Source organism: Lagopus leucura, unplaced genomic scaffold (assembly GCF_019238085.1).
Source record: "Lagopus leucura isolate 7727_CA_CO unplaced genomic scaffold, USGS_WTPT01 Super-Scaffold_100028, whole genome shotgun sequence".
Classification (NCBI taxonomy): Eukaryota; Metazoa; Chordata; class Aves; order Galliformes; family Phasianidae; genus Lagopus; species Lagopus leucura.
Window position 1 is genome coordinate 7,640,027 of NW_024962279.1, and position 18,201 is coordinate 7,658,227.

General features: G+C 50.7%; 1 protein-coding gene across 3 annotated transcripts in view; it reads right to left on the reverse strand.

Annotated features, from left to right (window-relative positions):
- Positions 1–454: 454 nt before the first annotated feature.
- Positions 455–18,201, reverse strand: part of SRGAP3 (SLIT-ROBO Rho GTPase activating protein 3) — a 38,834-nt gene continuing 21,087 nt past the window's right edge. The window contains exons 8-19 of one of the 3 annotated variants that reach the window (XM_042880845.1): positions 17,127–17,211; positions 15,744–15,771; positions 12,889–12,991; positions 11,096–11,156; positions 10,599–10,676; positions 9,722–9,856; positions 7,054–7,159; positions 6,587–6,814; positions 5,859–5,938; positions 3,783–3,963; positions 3,240–3,389; positions 455–572 (exon numbers count right to left, since the gene is read on the reverse strand). In XM_042880845.1, coding sequence (XP_042736779.1) covers positions 554–572; positions 3,240–3,389; positions 3,783–3,963; positions 5,859–5,938; positions 6,587–6,814; positions 7,054–7,159; positions 9,722–9,856; positions 10,599–10,676; positions 11,096–11,156; positions 12,889–12,991; positions 15,744–15,771; positions 17,127–17,211 — 1,254 coding nt within the window. In that variant the 3' untranslated portion in view covers positions 455–553. Of the gene's footprint in view, positions 573–2,454; positions 2,923–3,239; positions 3,390–3,782; positions 3,964–5,858; positions 5,939–6,586; positions 6,815–7,053; positions 7,160–7,185; positions 9,640–9,721; positions 9,857–10,598; positions 10,677–11,095; positions 11,157–12,888; positions 12,992–15,743; positions 15,772–17,126; positions 17,212–18,201 lie in introns of those variants that run through there. The other 2 variants (XM_042880844.1, XM_042880846.1) reach the window with 2 other exon arrangements.

An 18,201-nucleotide genomic window follows, 5' to 3' on the forward strand; every position in this document is an offset into this window, starting at 1 on the left:
TTCTCCAGTGATGACACGCAGATCTGCCATCCCCTCTGCCACACGGCCGTGAGCCCAGGCAGCGTCCCAGCGGTTCGGGGCCCACGCTGCACACCCACAGCTGCGTCATTCTGGCGGCGCTGCCTGCAGGCTTCTCCCGAGCGCGGCACCGCGGCTACATGGTGCCCGACTTGTCTGCAGTGCCGCTGGGGAACAGCTTCTCGGTGGGGGTGATGGCGGGGCTGCCCACCCCCGAGCTGCTGCTGCTGCTGGAGCGGTGCTGCACCGCAGGGCGCGCCGGGCGCATGGGGGGGGGGCCGCAGCTGCGCCCCGGCCAGCCGGGCCGATAGCGCCGGTTTGAAGGTGGTCATCATCTCTGCGGTGGAGCTGCTGCTGCGCCGCATGGCGGCGTCGGGGTCCCGGATGAGGATGGTGTGCAGGGGACTGGCGGGCTCTGAGTTGGCGGCGCCCAGCGGGGGGTTCTTGAGGAGCTCCAGCGTGTCCAGCACCACGTCGGGAGCCTGCTTGGCCGTGTTCTGCCGCTCCAGCTCCCGCAGCTCGTTCAGGGCCGTGCTCATGGTCTTCTCGATGTCCTGCCAACCGCACCGGCACAAGGAGGTCAGAGCCGCGGCACCACACCTGGCCCCGGGTGCCCTGCCCTGTGTGCTGCAGGGGAGCTCCGGCCCTGGAGTCCCTCAGTGCAAAGCGGGAGCTTAGGGAGAAGATGAAGCCACGCTCTGGCAGCACAGAGGTGCCCGCTGGCTCGGATGTCAGTGGGGGTTTGGTCACGACTCTAAAAGCAATAAATCCCACGTGACACTGTGACACCAACCCCGGTACCTGCACCCTGCCCCCCTGAGACAGATACCCCTGCTCCCAAACCACAGCCCTGCACCGTCCAACAGGCGCACAGGACCTCCGCTCCCCATGTGCCACACAGGATGCGGCAGAAAGGCAGTGATGTGCGGGGATGAGTGGCACGAGGGGCTCAGGGCTGGGGGAGGCAGCCCCAGGCACCCCCCACGGCACAGGGGCAGCAGGTCCCCATCTCCCACCTGCCAGAACCAGGGCCCCCCACAGCCAGCACTTCCCAGCTACCTGGCTCACGGCACCCCTGGGGCTGCCCAAGAGATCTGTCAGACAGGGAGCCCAAGCCAATGGAAAATGTAAACTTAAAGCAAATTTGGTCAATTGCCTACAACTGGCTGCTGATCTTCATGCTCAGAGATGAAGAGGCCCTAATTTGGCTTCATTTCAGTCAGCCTTAAATGAATTAAGGCCACTTTAACTCAGAGGCCATCTGAAAAGCGATTCACAGCAATCGAATCCACCATTTCAGAAGTAACTCCGCTTAACTCTCCTCGCTACCCTTGTGTAGACAAGTCCTTATGTCTTCTCATGTATACAAAATACTTAGTAAGCCTTAGATCACGTTCAGCTGAAGGGAATTAATTATCAAGTTAGCTCCAATTAATTTTATTAAACTGTGCAGAAAATGAGTGGAAATGATTCTCCCACAGCTCAGCCTTAGGACTACCAATTTCAGTCCAACTTCACGTAAATGCTTATTTTAATCACTTGAGCAAGAATCCTTTCCAGAGTTTAATAAAAAAAGTGAAGGAAAGGGGGCAGATCGTCTCCACCCCCAGCACTTCCTGCTCCTCTGGAGGCACCTCCTGCACTGACACTGGTTCACACATAAGCTCCTGATGAACAGAGAAGCGGGCAGAGTGCTGCAGAGCAAGCGCACAAGGAGCGTGATTGGTGGAAAAGCAGACAGGACAGCAAGAGTTCCTCCTTTCTGCCATTATTGTTACTTATCCCACTGAAAGCAGGTGGTTCTACGCAATAACCTGCCAAGCCCCACAGAAGATCCTTCCATGTGACAGGCAGCAGCGTCTCCAGCAGCCATTCTTCTCCCACCTCCATCGTGCCTGGCCAGGAGTGGCACACAGCACGTGGCCTGGAAGTGCTGGCACATGGGACTCTTCTGCATGGCCCCGGCCACACAGAGGCACAGGAATGCTGCAGCTTGCTCCATGGAAGTACCACACTCCAGTTGTTAATGGGTTAGTGGCACCTGGCTGACAGCCCCCAGCTAGCAGCAAGGAGAGCAGACCACAGGCTGTGCTGACAGCAGAGTGCACTGAACAAGCAGCATGAAACTGCGGCGATGCTGTGGACCACGTGTGTGGCTGGGGACATCCCACTGCGCTTAGACTAAGGTTCTGAGGTCCTACACATAGCCAAAAAAACCTGAAATGCACTAAGCACCAACTGAATGCTGACTTACAGATGCTTTCTATGGAGTGCCCAATGCAGGTCATGCACGTCCTGCCCTGCGAGCGGACGGCAGCACATTTCAGTGGTACACTGAACACCTCTGCCTGCTGTAGCACAGAAGCAAGGTATGTGGAGCAGCTGTACCTCCTGTTAGACCAGCCACAGGGCTGGAGGAGCAGACAGCACGCTGCTGGCTTCCATCTCTAAACCACTGCAGCTGCAACAGCTCCACCACCCTGAAGCGCTGTGAGATGAAAGGGGCTCTGCAGTGCTCAGCCCTGAATTTTACCTCTTGATCCGTGGGCACCAGGAGCCACTCACCACCCTCTTACCTCGGCAAGTGCTTCTGCTTCTAGAGATTTCTGATCTCCAAGACTACTGTGCCTGGTGGATCCACAGGTCGATCGCAGCGGGTGGCCGTCAGACAAGGCCTTCCTGTCTGGGAAATTGATGCTCCCTGCACTGCCGAATGTCGCCATCCTGCGCTTTTCAGGGCTCTCAATCCTGCCTCTGCTTAGAGGAATTTTGTGGGGGCTGCTAGGGCAGGCGGCCGCTCGAGGAGGAGTGTCTATGCCAGGACCCAGCCCCCGGGGTGGGCTGTGGGTGTCCCCCCCGCTTCGACGGCGAGGGATAGCTGCACCGTCAGACCTCAATCTCACTCTGCAAAGAATTCATCACAAGAGCGGGTCACTGCGCGTCAGATACAGGCGTCCGCTCGCATGCTGCAAGGCAATCTCAGCTCTGGAAGCCAGACCAAATCAGAATCAACCCCTTCAGCTCCAGAAGACTAAAGCAAGAGGACAGACAGACGTTTTAGCCAGCGCTGAGAAAGGGACAGCATTACCATTTTAGTTGTTAAGATCGACATTGGCAATCCACGGGAACAGAACGTTCCCCTCTGCCCTGCCCTGCACACCGACTCTCCCTGCACGTGACAGTGACCACCTCTGTGCCTGCAGAAAAGGAGAGCTCCCTACCGGCCCATGACCCCGCCAAAGCCGTAGTCCACAAGGTGATCCGTCGGGGACTGGATGTCGTTCTTGGAGGAGGCCTTGTCATCCAGCAGCGGGCCGCTGCTTGCCTCACTGTCCGCCTTCTGGCTCAGGCTGTCAGAGAAAGCATCGTCCCTGTGGAAACGAGACCCCATTCAGGCTGCCACTGTAATGAATGGTGTGGTACTTATAACAGGAGTGGCATCTACAAAGGACAGGCAGAGCGAGCAGCGTGCAACAGCAGCTGCACACACAGACAGAGACCAGTGCTGCATCTGCATCCTGCCTCCGAGTAGCCAGGGACACACATGGTGTAGGCACACCAAGGACAGTATTTAGTGCCTGGCTATGTCAGCTTGAACAAGAGACAATCTAAGCCAACACATGGAGAGGCATACCAGAACAGATCCAGATTTCTCAAGTCATTAAAAATCTGGGAAAACCAGACCTATTTAAGCAGCTAAAGATGGACCTCATGTAGGTGGGCGATTCTGACATCCCGGGTCAGCGCACAGTGCCTTTACTCACATGTCTTGCACCACAATGTATTGGTGGGGTATGAGGCCATCCACACCGTTGTGTCTCCCTTCCCACCAATCTTCTGATGCCCGATGGTACAGGAGGAGCGACGCCCCTTTCTTAAAGGACAGCTCTCGTGGAGACCGTCCAACATAGTCAAACTTTGCTATGGCTTCAATCTGCTCCACTTCTGCAAAGGAAGAGAAACACAGACAGAGAAGCTCAGTATGACAACCATGAGAGTGAAATAAGCCCCAGAATGAGGAAACCTCACCTGAGCAGCTTCTCATCCTGCTGCCCAAGCTTCCCAAGAGCATCTTACGCTGAGCACAGACCATCTTATTTTCAGAGCAACTGATTCTTTTTGTCCTTTCAGCCATCCTAGAGTTTCTCAGAGGCTCACAAACTACAAAAAGCTGCAAACCAGATGGGGAGCAGCTGAAATTTCCCTGTGTACATATGGCATCTTTGTCTACACTCATATTTTCTTCCAATAAAGTGACTTCTTTGGTTACAGAACACCATTATCTTCCAGACTGGGATCTCACCAAGCTGTATCAGATACAACACCCAAAGCCCCTCCCCCTCCATTACATTCTCTTCAATTCCTTCCCTCACCCTGGAGACAGCTTGGCCTGAATTACTGGTGAATAACAAACGTCCCTTGGGGGGATCCCTACAGAAATGACAGTTTCAGCTCTGAACTCCTCTCTCTGCCCAGAAGGAGGTGCAAGATCAGCAGCCACCACTCGGCCAGCTCTGACTGCTATTGGAGCCACAACAAACAGCTAACATAACCCTGCAGGGATATCAAACGTTTCAAACCCCATGAGGACCAACAGCGTTGGAACAAGAGCAAAGCTGGACAAGGCAGATCAGCCCAGCTCCTTCAGATCTGCCACGTTCTCATGAGGACATGGAAACTTTCCCTGTTCCGTGCGTGCTGCCACTAACCATGGGCTCTGCACTGAGGTGCGCCCTGCTGCTCTGCTCAGAGCAGGACCCACTGAAGGACGTGGGAGGTGCTGAACATGAACTGCATCCCCTTTCGACACGATGGCAGACCAGTCATTTCCATGGACAGACTGTCCCTAGCTGAAAATATGGCTGCACCAATGTGAGCACGGCAGTGTCTGGGTCTGCCACCATGGGATCGATGCAGAATGCTCTCTGGAGGACACATAGGGAGGAGGCTATCAGAAGGGCTTTCCAAACCAGATACAATAGTGAGTTTCCCAGCAGGAGGGGTGCATACGGTGAGGGGAAGAAGGAACACGTACATTCACAAAATGAAGATGCTCTTCTCTACGCTTGCACTACAGTTAATCACCCAGAAACTCCAATCACAGCTATTATTAATGTGGCCACCCGGGCAAAAAATTGGCTGAAAGGCAGCTTGCTCTCCTTCATCTTCTCACCCTGCTCCTGGCTGTTCATCACATGGCAACCGCAGAGGTACTTTGTGCAGGCACACCTCAGGCTGCACTCTGCCCAACCCAGCTGCCTGCTCCCCCCTGCAGGCAGACCCCACTGCAGCTGGCCAGCCAGGGAGCACCAGCATTTGGCAGAACGGGAGGCATAGGGGCAAGGCACCAGCACCCAGCTACGCAGCACCTGCCGTGCAGCACCGTCCTGCAGTGGCACTGCTGCCGTGCGATGACATTTGATGTTTCTCAGCAGCACCAGCTCGATTCCCAGCCTGCAGTGAAGTCGCAGGTGACTCATGGGCAGGGAAAGGCCATTGCCTTCTCTGGCTCTGGGCACCACAGCTTGTACTGAGCACACCTCATGCCCAGTTCTGCCTGCACCCTGGTCTTGCACTCGCCTTTGTGATCGATATGAAGTCCACAAAGACAACTCCTGTACTCTTCCCTGGAGTCAGACTGCAGTCCTTGCACATCCTACGAGGAAAACCTATAAGCAACATTAACTAACATGCACATACACTGCCAAACACACAGAAACATCTGCATGCCAGACAACAGCCCAGCCTGATGCGATGAGGGGCAAAGTGCACAGTGCTTTCCTATACACACAGTCCTCCTAACACAGATCCAAGTTCCTGTAGCTCATGTGTGTGCTCACCATCATCACTGGTGTGTGGCTCCGTGCCATTGTCGTGGTCAACTTCATCAATGGTGCCTGGCTCACTGTGAGGGCTGTCGCTGAAATAAACACATGGTGCTTTAAAAGAGAGAGCAAGATTCTGTTCCCAAGGCAAAAATAAGTTGAGGAGCCCCAGTGATACTCAAAGGCGTTCTGGTTTTCATTTTAAAATAAATATCTCAGTCCTACAAAACCACAGCAAACCTTTGAACTGCTCTGAGTACGGCAGACACGTGCACCACCACAAAGTTCAAGCCCAGAACTTCATGTCCCATTGCTCATGAATGCCACTCATATTTGGCAAAATAAAAACAAGCAATAGCAAGTAAAATTTCCTATTCATTCACAGTGATCTTTTATCCCCAGCTCTTGCATACCTTATTTGTAACATCTGCCAAAAATAAAGGTAAAAGGGCACGCTGCATCTGCAGAGAGTCAAAGCCATCCCAGCACTGTACTCAGCTGCCCTGGATACTACATCTGAACTTGGTCAAAGATTTCTTCACAACTCATCCTCTCAGGAGTCTGATCCCCACAGCCCTTAACACTCAGGCAGCTGGAGTCAGTTCTGCTTATCATGAATCCTGCAAAGGCCTCCCTTTTGTCACAGATTCACTCCTAATTTGCAGCACAAGAAGATAAACCCAATGAGGGGATCCGGTTTTGCTGGGTTTTGAATGCAATGAAGTTCTGCCCCTGCTCCTTACCAGTATTCCTCCCCTCCAGTCATGCACTTCTCATAGACAGGTCCTTCCAGCTCTCTGTGGCTGGGGAAGATGCCCTCGTGGTTGACGATGATGGTTTTGATGACCTCATTGACATGGGCTTGACAGGACACCGGATCCTGCCCGTCTGGAATGTGCATCAGAGTGGGCCCAAAGCAGATGGCCAGGTTGTAGGGATCCATCATGTTCTCATCGCTGTACTGTGACAAGCTGCAAACACACGCATTAGGAGGTGTGGCATCCTCTGTCCCTGTTAGCTCAGAAAGATGTCCCACCAAAGCCCCCCCAGCACCCAAAGCCATCTTCCCCAAACACACGGCCAGGCCTCGCCAAGGAAGAGGCAAAATACAGCTCTGTGGCAATACCAATGTAATTCACAGAAAAGAAGACAGAGAGGCACTGAAATAAAGGCAGATAATGAGCAATTTAGGAAAGAAAGAAAGACTCACTGATTGAGGAAAGCAAATAGATATCTCATGACAACAATGACAGCCCGGGGCAGAGTGACGATGATTTGCTGGATCTGGTGCACCCTCTCGGTGGGATTCTCAGTTTCTGGAACACATGGAATAAGAAGTACATCTTTAAAACTCCTCAGGACTAGAGTGCATGGCACTAAAGGGACTTGCTCCAGATTTAGTAGCCAACTACACAAGGAAAACAACAGCACAAATCCTGATTCAATCCACTGGTTTACACTATGGAGTCGGCACAGAATCAGCACAGTGCTCTTGCACAGGTCAATTCCTACGTACAGCCAAGATTTAGTGTAAAAGCAAACAAAGGCATTTCCATGGTTCCATTTTTAAAATGCCTGTTAATGCATTATTTAGTTACTTATTCAGCAGTTCCTCTGTTTCTCAAAAGCTTCAGCCAATCTGGCACTGGAAAGCAGCACACCGTTTGGCGTTCTAGCGCAGATTTTAAGATAAGGCTTTTATTAGCTTTGCTCTTTCATGGGTATAAATATCAGGTCTTCCTCAGCCCTTCTGCTTAAGTTTCCCACTGGTTTTAAAGAGAATTTAATCTGAGTTGGCACTTGAAGATTCGCTTCTGCCCTTTGGCAAAGAGCACCAAAGCCTGGGGTCAGGCAGCCCTCGAGGCATGGAACAAACCACATCAGTGGAGGGCTCCTTCCCCGTGCCGGCTCAAACTCTGACATTTGCTAATCACAATGAACTTCCCTGGCCCACTGCCAGGCTGCCATTCGTTCAAAAATTCAGAACCAATTTTGGCTTCAATCCCAAACCAGAAATCTTTATAATATTTTGTTTCAGAACTTTTTTCCTTCTGAGGAATGAATTCATCACACTACAGCTTACCGGTTCTTCATTTCTTCCCTTTGTGTTTATTTAAGAATACATTAAAAATAAAAACATCAAACAAACACGGGATAAAGCAATACAACAACAGGCATCTGTTCTGAAACCCAGAGGAACAAGCTGCCTTGAAGTTCCTGCCTTTCTACGTACCAAAACGTTTCAAACTGGCTGCAATTCAGAGGATTAATGGAGTAACCAATCGCTCTCTAACACACGCATACCCCAGAATGAACCTCTGCTAGCAAAGAGCCTTTCCTACCCGTCTGCTTCCCACGCATGTTTAAGGGACGTCTCCACATAAACTCTTAGTTCCCCACAAAGCAAAAGGAGAAAGCAGCCCTTCCTTTATCATCACCCCATCGCGCCGGCAGGGAACCACGCAGCTCCCAGGGGCAGAACCCAGGAAGTTAACCCATTCTGTTTGCAACAAGAAGCTCCCAAAAGCTTACCAAATGGTGCAAACCAGCATTAACTAGGGTTGGCTGCACAGCACCAGGCACACTTCCCACAGCTCTGCTGCTGCAGAGCCCAGGGGTGGCTGCATCTGCTCATGGCCAGACGAGCTCCCTGCCTGGGGCAGAAATAGCTTCCTTTGCTTGCAGAGTTACAGGTGTGTTGCACTGTTTTACACATCAAAAGGGAAAGGCAACAGCAAATTTCAAACAGCTACTCTACAAAACAACTGCTCCTGAGAAATAAGAATACATTCCTCTTCTGGAACAAACCCATCCCTGAGCCCTTCCCCTCCAGGTATCATCTGTCTGTCTTGACATTGCTACATCTCCAGCAGCTATGCACATCTACACTGCCAGGCAGGAAGGAGCCCTGAGCAGTGACAGCTGAGCAAGGGCACAGCCCTTCAGCCCTTCACTCATCAGCCCCAGAGCACCTGCAGGCCAACAGGCAAACCATACAGCCCAACACTGCTCCCATCAAACAACGCTGTCCTGTAGCCACAGTGCACAACATTCTTCTACTGTCTCCAAGGCACTGAATTTATTCTGCCTTCTTTTCCCCAACGGGAGCGATTTCCATGACTTGCCAATAAACAAATGCTAAACAAAATCACTACAAGGTACTGTGAGAAATAAGGCTCAGCTGGGAGATCCGTTTCTTCAGTTGCACAGGAACAAGTTGGGTTGAGAGAAGTCAGGACAGAACATAGGGGTGACCAGGCTTCTCCCCTGAAACCAACCCCAACAGTTGGTTCATATCATTTCATAACGAAGCTCAGCTTCCACCTCTGCTCACATCCCAGTGAAGCCTGTTTTTCTTTGGGGCATACAAACAAGCAGCAAATACTTTGAGAACCCCTGACTCTGTGAGGTTGCAACCACTTTGCTGACTTCATGGATCAGAGAAGTCTCCTGAATAGCTATGAAGTACTGACCTCTGCTTTGCTTAGCACACAATGCTGCAAACTCTCAGTCCTAGCTGCACGGCATGCAACAGCTCAAGAACAGCTATGATCTGTGTAGACAGAGTGTGCAGGAAGACATTGCCTGCTGTGTTCAAGTGACCAAAGAGATCTCATGCAACAAGCAACGTGTATACAGCCCACTAGCCTAAGCCTGAAGTTGATTCTTTGGATTTTAGAAGAACCACAGCAAGATGTTACACCTCTGCCTTACCTCCAGCACTGACAGCGCGCATCCTCAATGTCTTTTCCTCACAAGTTCCATTGCAGACCTACAGCCCTTCTGACAGCATATGCTGCAAAGCACAGGTGTATATGCCCTGTTTATTGCTTTACTTGTCCCACCCTGTTCTCCAAGAAGACGTCATATATACTTACTTATAGTAGATACCAAATCTTGAAACCTTTCCTTAGGAAAGAGGGGGTTTTCCAGTCCTCGAAAATACAGCTTCAAGACTCCAGCCACTGAGTTGATGTCACGTTCATTCTGATCATCAGCAAGGGGATCTTCACCTGCCCAGGGAAGAGTTTCTACTTGTAGCATTACAGTCAGATTGGACCAACACCACAAGCTTTTTTCCCCTCACTTGGTAAAAACCTTCCCACAGTTCAGAAAACCCTCACGTGTGGAATGGCAATCGTGTGTTTTCTCAGCAAAAGAAGAGCTGAACGAGGCGCTCCGTAACACTGCGTCACACTCAGGCCTGCTGCAGCCTTACCTACAAAAGGCCACCGTATGTAGTTTGCTGTTGATATCTCAAAACTCTCCTGAAGAGGAGGATGTTATTAACTGATTGTACTGCATCATTTTCAGTCCACTGCATTTTCTGCATTTAAGGCAACAGCTTGGAGAGCTGAGCAGATCTGAGCTATAGTAGGTGATGGCATGAGAAGACAGGCTTGCGTGCAGTATGCAGTTAGACCACTGGAACAGACCAAACTGCTCTGGATAGTGCTGTCACTCCCATATTGTCCTGGAAACTGACCAAAGCTCCATGAAAATGGATTCTCAACAAATCATTTTATGGCTTCAGCAGCAAATGGTGTGGAGAGGATCTCTGCAGCTCTCCCCACCGCAGCTATTCTCCCCCTGGGTGACTGCCACTGCAGAGATACAAAACTAGGACAGCCAGAAGGAGAGAGCCTCCTAGCATCTCTCACAGGGAGGCTTTTATTTACATAAGGCCTGGTGCCCCAACTGTCCCAGGAGCGCAGGCAGGAGGAGCCCGGCCGACCACATGCTTTGCCAACACACCTCGTTCAAAGGAATTCTTGATGTCGTTGACTTCTACCTGTGAGCCAGGAACTCGAAAAATGCCCTGCTGCTGAAGGCCTGGAAAAGAACAATTTTTTTTGAAAAGATTTGCATAACTGTTGTCCAATACTTTCTGGTGAAGAAGAGCAGAAACCAGCAGTCAATGCACCCACAGAGAAAGGCTCAGAGAGCGAGCAGCAGACAGCCTAGCATGAGCCAGCCCTGCTCCTACTCTCCAGCACAGCCCCCAGATTAAAGTGCTGGAAGAGCTGCTCCTGGCCCAGGGCCTGAGCAAGCAATTTAACATGGATGAGTGCTAACAAGACCTAAATATTTGTCAGTCATCCAACATTACATCACAGTCGATGCCACTGTAATTATAACCTGAGGCAATACAGCAAGGGCTGAGGGCATCTCTGCTGCATTTCTCTGCTAGCTGCAAATAACTCATTACCTCTGCAGAAAGTTTCACCGTCAGTATTGCTGAATTAACTTACCATACAAATTGATGTAACGAATGCAGCTTTCTACTACAAGTGGAATGGCCTGTCCAGAATCCTTCATGAAAGAAAGAAAAAAAAAAAAGGCAAAAATTTACTGGCTGACTGATAATAAAGCTTGGGAAAAATGCACTAAAGGCTGCAAAAACAGATTTGAAAAACAGTGCCATTGAGTTTAGTAAGAGGACAGGCAAGAAAAGGAGGTGTTACACACATCAAGCCATCTAGCAGTGCTGAATACACTGTGTGCACTCGATTACTCACAAAAAGCTTTCACTGAAGTGTGTGACAAAGACTTGCTCACTATCTGGTTGAGATAGCGGGCCGATGCAACTGGATCACAGTTACTCCATTTCACAGGTGTAATGCTGAACCAAAATAAATCTTGTGCTGTACCTGACTGATGAAATAAGCTTCCAGTAACAGAGCTTACAACAATATTTCCACCTAAAGAAAGAGCCATTATCAGCAGATGCTAAAGAAAAAAAAGAAAGAAAAAGAAAAAAACCCCATTACTGTCCGTGAAATACTGCCTGCGTCTGAGCCTATGGCGGGTTCTGACTTTTCCTTCACAGCCGCCCCTTGGGGCAGGAGCTCAGAGGAACATGAGCAGTGCCTGCTGTCACAAGGGGAGCTCATGTTCCTCAGGGCTTTGTCTGGCTCTTTTTATCCCAGTACAGTTGCATCTCTCTGGTCAATTTACTCCGTCTCACAGACGGGCCTGCAGTAAATACCTGATTTCTTGTTCGCGCATTCCTCCTTCCTCTGAGAACACAAAAAAGCAGCAGAGCAGGAAAAAAAGAAGAGATTAAGCAAAGATGAGTTCAGTTAGAGGTAAGCATCTCTTTTGGAGGCCATGAACGCTCAAATGCAATGGCAGCTTAGCAAGGTCCGAGCCCAGCCCTGTGGCACCCGCCCGCCCTCCCCAGCCTGTGCCAGCACTGAGCCTGGCGGCCGGAGCAGCCCCAGCAGCACCCACAGGCAGCACCCTGCTGCAGCCAGCACTGCCGTGGTGCTCAGCAGGAATGGCTCTGACAGCACCTTTTTTAAAAATCAGCCTAAATACAAAACCCCAGACAGCTGGACAGCAGGATGTGTGCTGTGGGCCAAGGCCAGCCTTTGCCCAAACCAACACTGCTGCTCTCTTGGCTGCCAGCAGTCATACTGAGATGCACCGATCGAGCCGCTCAGCGTTTTTCTTTTCCTAAAGGGTCACAGTGGCATATCTACCCCCCCAGTGCAAGGTATTTCATCTTAAGGTTGTGGTCCCCACAACTGGGAGACACATGGGAGCTTGTAAGTCTGTTTGCTGCTTCTGCCCTAAGGCAAGAACACCAAATACGGAGGAAAATGGAGAAAATAAGGGAGTACGTCATTAAGGCTTCTAATCAGCACATTCCAGCGAAATCCACCTTGAAAATCGTGCATACTCCTCGGCAGTTTCCCCACCTCAAATCTATTATGTCGTATGAAGAAAAAAACCCCTAACCCCGCCGTGCTCCACGGGGCCCAGCAGAGCCAGGCGGTGCTGCTGCCCTGCCCTCCTCGCTCCACAGCAGGGAGCCACGGCTGGAGGCAGGAGCTCAGCACGGTGCTGTGGCACAGCGCTGCACGGCCTCCTGTGCTGCATGTGGGGCGGCCGTGATGAGCTGGGCTGCGGATGGAGCCGCACCGATGGGCTGCCGGCCGCTCGGCTGAGTGCAGGGCAGGAAAGCAGTGGGCAGATAGGACAGGAAAGCCGCCATTACATTCACAGCGTTCATCAGCTCTTACTGACAGCCAGCGAGTACCTTAATGAACGTTTCCATATTGCCGTTAAAGAGTTTATGATTATAGACTGAGAGAGGCCTAGGTCTCCTCATTTTCTGTGGCTTAGGGGGAAGACATGGGGGCCTGGGAGAAAACGGAACAAAAGAAATCAACAAAACACCAACATAAATGCAACGAATGGGTGAGATCTCAAAGGTTATGACTGAGAACAGCAGCTCAACCCAACAGAAACCCCACGGCGAGAGCTGACACATGGGCCGAGCACTGCGCACACCGACCAGCCGTGCAGCGGCTGTGCTAACCGGCGGTTCTGATGGGTGTCTCAAAGAGTCCTGGTTGATACCTCAAAGAACAAATCGTCCCCAGACAGCGGCAAAGCAGTACAGACACCGGCAACCACAACCCGAACGGATGATGGCAGCAATTTCCTTCACGCAGGATTTCCTTCATTCAATCAAGAAAACAACAAAGCTGCTGAGCACAGCTCAGCACAGCTGCCTTTACGCACAACCTGCAGACATTTCTCCCTCTCTGAGGTGTCAGCAAGTGCAACCGCTGCCCAGTGTTTGCTCTGCTACCAAGGATAACATTTTGATGTAAAATGAAGGATTTTAATACCAGCCTCCTACTTCTACCGCTTCAGCACTCTGCCAGCATGAAAAAGCACCAAGAGCTGCTGAAGTATTCAACCAATCCCTCGGTACACCCCAAACACACGGCAGCTAGCCTTTGGAGAACACCAAAGCAATCCCGTTACTGAGAAATGCACTCTGTTCTGCTCACGTTCTGCCTAAGAGGACAGTGGGAACCTCCCTCCGCAGCTACTTTCTCTCTGGGAAAGGCTCACAGGGATGTGGATGGTCATCAGTCTTTCTGGCAGGAAGAAGTTGCCAGGAACTCAAGATCCAAAGAAACAAGCGAGCCCTGTCAAAACACAGCACTGAGCAAAGCCACCCTCAGCACCACCGAACAACACAGCGTGGCACTGCACCATGAAGCACTATGACCTAGCCTGTGTCACCCAGGGACGAGTGGGCCTCACCAGCCTGGCAAACAGATCCTGAGGACTCCACTGACTTCGGCAAGGGTTACAGACACACGTTACTCTTGGAACACAGCCATGGAAAACACATGACTTATTTTAGCGTTGTGATCAGGGATCTGCTTCTGTTAATGGTGTTTGCATTCTGATTTCTCTTTCTGATAACGAAGGACATTAAGACACAAGCACCCACATATAGGAGAGAGAAAAACAGCATAAATTCTCTAAGTGATTCTTGGATCCACCCTCCTGCCCAGCCTACAGTGACCACTGGAGCAGAAATGATCACTGCAGAGCGGAGTGCCCCTGACCCTCAGCTGACAGCCCAGGGCTGCTTGCTGAGGTGCCATCTCCTCTTGCAGTGGGCAGTCCTCCTCCTCCAGCTGTGTCTGCAGGAAGGTTGCTCTGCCTGAACTCACAAGAAGGAGATTGTCTCTTGTTTGTTTTCCTTTGCGTAGTAAAAGCAAAGGCTGAAACAAAAGCAAACAGAAGCAGCAGGGAGTTGTGCCACCATTCTGCTATTTACTCCTTTGATTGTTTTGGCCTCCATCATCACCAGGCACCCACTCCTGAGAAACAAAGTAATTGAGAGCAAACTATTTCAGGTTTGGCCTGGTTTCATCAGCCAGTTCAGGAGAAAGCCCAGCCTGGGGCTCCCAAAGGACTACAGCTCAGCTCACAGGAGCGTGTAAGCCAATGCCAGGGACTTGAGATGAGAGCCCTGCAGGGCAGCTCTGCTGGGAAAGGCAGTGACAGAGGAGCAGCAGCTTGGTATCCACTGCTCTGCAGGGACCCTCCATAAGCCAACTGCCCTAGGGCACCCAGCACTGCAGTGGGCTGAAGGGCCAAGGGCAGCTCCAGGAACAAAAGGCTGCAGTGATACCTGACGATGTCTGGATTTCTTAGCCTGCGTCCCTGCTCTCTTCCCCACTCCAGGCTCAAAAGTTTCTTCTTTGTCTTGATGGCACCTTGTACTGGAAGTCCAGCACTGATCCTTCTTGGCCTGGCACAGCACTGCACTGCAGCCCATCTCCGCCAGCAGGCAGCAGACCAAGGCACCCTGCTCACCCCGCTCTCTGTCAGGAAACCTTCCTGCCTGCCTGGGCAGCCCTGCCATTACCATCTGCTTCAGCATTTCAAACATGGAATGCATGCAGCTTTTTTGCTGGTACTGCAAATTGAATTAAACATCGAAATGGGATCATAAAAAGATGATGCACAGAGAGGTACTTCACATTCTGGGGAGCCATCAGCAGGCTTTGCTGGCCCATGTCTTACTGTTGTGAAAGCAGCACACTCAGAGCAAGTCACCAGAGCTCTGTAGAAATGCTTTACTGACTGGATACAGATCAAAGACTTCTTCCTTTACATTCACCCCTAGCACTATCTCCTGCCGTAGCTGGATGAAAGCATTGGAAGACACTCTCTGTGTTACTTCGCCTAGGAGCAAGAGGCAGGAGAGGCTTTCAGAGGATGCAAAGCCTTTAAACAAACAGGGATGGTAAGCAGCAGGTGGACACGTTCACGTTGCGCTGCCTGAACACAAGCCAAGCTGTGCCTATCAGGCACTGCAATGCACTGTGCTGACATGGCACTTCCAGGCAGTCAGCTAGAAATTACACTGCAGCAACGCCAAGGCCCTGCTTGTTCTGAGCCCAACTACTCCACTGGAGGCAGTGCAGTGGGGAAGCATGTCAGCAAAGTGGAGAGCAGGGTCTGCCTGCCCTCCAGCCCCACCAAGCTGCATCAGCAGCAAAGAAAGCCACCCTCACCATGGCCAGTACAAGCCAAAGGTTATTCCCAAATACAGATGAAATAAAAGAAACTTCTCACCTGGTTGTTCCACATTCAGCTCTTTCACCTACGAAGGAAAATAAGTTCCCATCAACTCTTCATATCACTAGAAAATTGACCTAAAACACAGCTGCACAAGCACTCATGCCCCCATTCTGGCTCAGTAAGTCCCGAGTTAATTGCTTGTGGCAAAGAGGCTGACTGTGCCTGAAAGCCCTGCAGGCTGCAGAAGATGTCAAGCTGATTGCTATGCAAACCCTTTCCATATGAGGCATTAGAAGTCCAGGGCTCAGCCACAAGGGAGGGAAACCATCTTCTGTTCCCACTGACATTAAAGGTTTATTTGCAATACGAAGTCCATCTTGGAAAAAAATAACCAGATGCACTGCAGGTCCTCTGCAGTAAGTGCTCATTTACACTAGCTGGGTATTGGCCAAATTCAAATAGGAAAAGGAGAGGCTGATAAGGGCTGAGGCCCCTGGGGAGGCTGCTGAGATTATCCAACTGCCTCATGGAGGACCACTAATAGCATCTAAATACAGTGGTGTAATTCTGCTCCCTGGCTCTTCCTATGAGATAACAGCCCACCTAATCATCATCAAGCAGACTATTCTGGCTGTCAATATTCTCATTCCCTTCGTGTATTTTTAGCGCTTGGATTTCACATAAACAGCAGTATATTACCAGTGATAAGATCTGCTCATTTTTTGAAGTGCTTGTCAATCCACTGAAAAAAATACAACCATTTCACATGCTGTTTGTGCTTTTCTCCAAAGGAAGCCAATTTAGCCTTCCTTTTTTCTAAGGCACATAAAAGGAAGCATTTGGCTACACGTGCCTCCTTCCTGCTCTCCCTTGGCACCTGCAGAAAGCAAGCCTGCAGCCAATTCCTCACTGAAAAAGCAAAGAATTCCACACAAGTGTTCTGCAAACCCAGACTTCTTCCTAAAGAGAATCACTCATGCTGAAACACAGCATTCTGCATCTCTGGGCCAAATATTTGCCAAACGTCTACATAGCAGCACAATCCCATGACCTGGAAGAAATTCAGTTTCCATGTGAAAATGTTCCACAGCTGCTTTTGCACAACTCTCAGAGAACTGCAACGACTGACACCACACTCCTCCTCCCAAGTACAGCCACAACAGTGCTTGTGTGTGAGAGCAGGGCAGTCATCAAATCATTACCAAGAGATTAATCGCTTCCTGCACCGACCCCCAGGAGCCGCAGCCCCGCAGCCACCAAGCAGGCCTGAGTGTGGTGCTAACATCTGGGATCGGATCTCTGGGAAGAGCTCAGACAGGCCCGTTTCTGCAAGCTGCCTGCTCTGTCCCCACCCCGCCGAAGCCAGAGCTCAGAGCCAGATGCCAGAGTAATGCTGGCAGCACTTGTTCCCTCCCTGCGCCTAACCCCACGACTCACCTTCCCCAAGAGTCTGCTTCAGCAAGTCGTGCTTAGCCTGGAGCTTTGTGATAAGGTTACTGCCATTCAAATACTCTTTAAATTTCTGGAATTAAGAACAGAACAAGCGAGGTAGGTTAAGACTCTTGGCAATAATCACCTGAAATTGAAGTACACTTTTGCCTGGGGGGCTACTGAGGGGACACAGAGGCTGTCAGGCTCCAACAAACGAGGCGGCGGAAGCACTGCAGGATGGAGCAGGTCTAATAATCACTTCCCACTGCCCCAGCTACAGTCCTGAAGATCTTATTATTAGCCTGGTCTCCTTGGTGCTGCACCCCCTGCCTGGGAATGCAAGTTGCTCCAAAGAAAAAAGTTCAAAGCAAACTTTCTTTTGTCAGGCTTCTGAGAAAAGCCTGGAAAATCAAAGAGGTTTTCCCTCCCCTGGCGGTGCTTTGGCCCCATACACACAAGTGATGCAGCAGAGCAGCCCAGGCAGTGGACACACAGTGTTGGGCAATGAAAACCATGCAGCACGACTCACTGCACTGCAGTGCTGTGCACCCAGCAGTGCTCCAGAGCAAGTGATGTTATAGAGGAGGAGTAAGGGAGACACGCATGGAAAACAAAAGACAAAAAAAAGGAAAAAAAAAATCACAAGTCTTTGCAAAATTAAAGAAACAAGCACAACTCAAGACAAACTAACATGCTGATTTCCACCCTCCCTGCCCACCCAGAAATAATAATACCACATGAGAAATCATACTCATGTATACTTCACAAGATATTTACATACATCAACTGAGCCTATTAACCACATTTAAATGAGGGGCACTTCTGCCAAGCTAATGTCTCACTGCTTCACGAGTGATAACAGAGAACCCTAAGAGCAGTACAGGTGCACAGTACCTGACCAAAGGTGCTGCTGCCCAGCATGCACACAGCAGAGAACCCCAGTCAGCACAGCTTCCTGCAGTGCCTGTGCAAGATGCTAAAGGCAGCTTATTTCAACCCTAGGCCCAGTACAGATTTTAGCTGTGCAGACCAGAAAAGGCTCAGCTGAGGGTTCAAAACTGGAAAGGCCTCCAAAGGATCC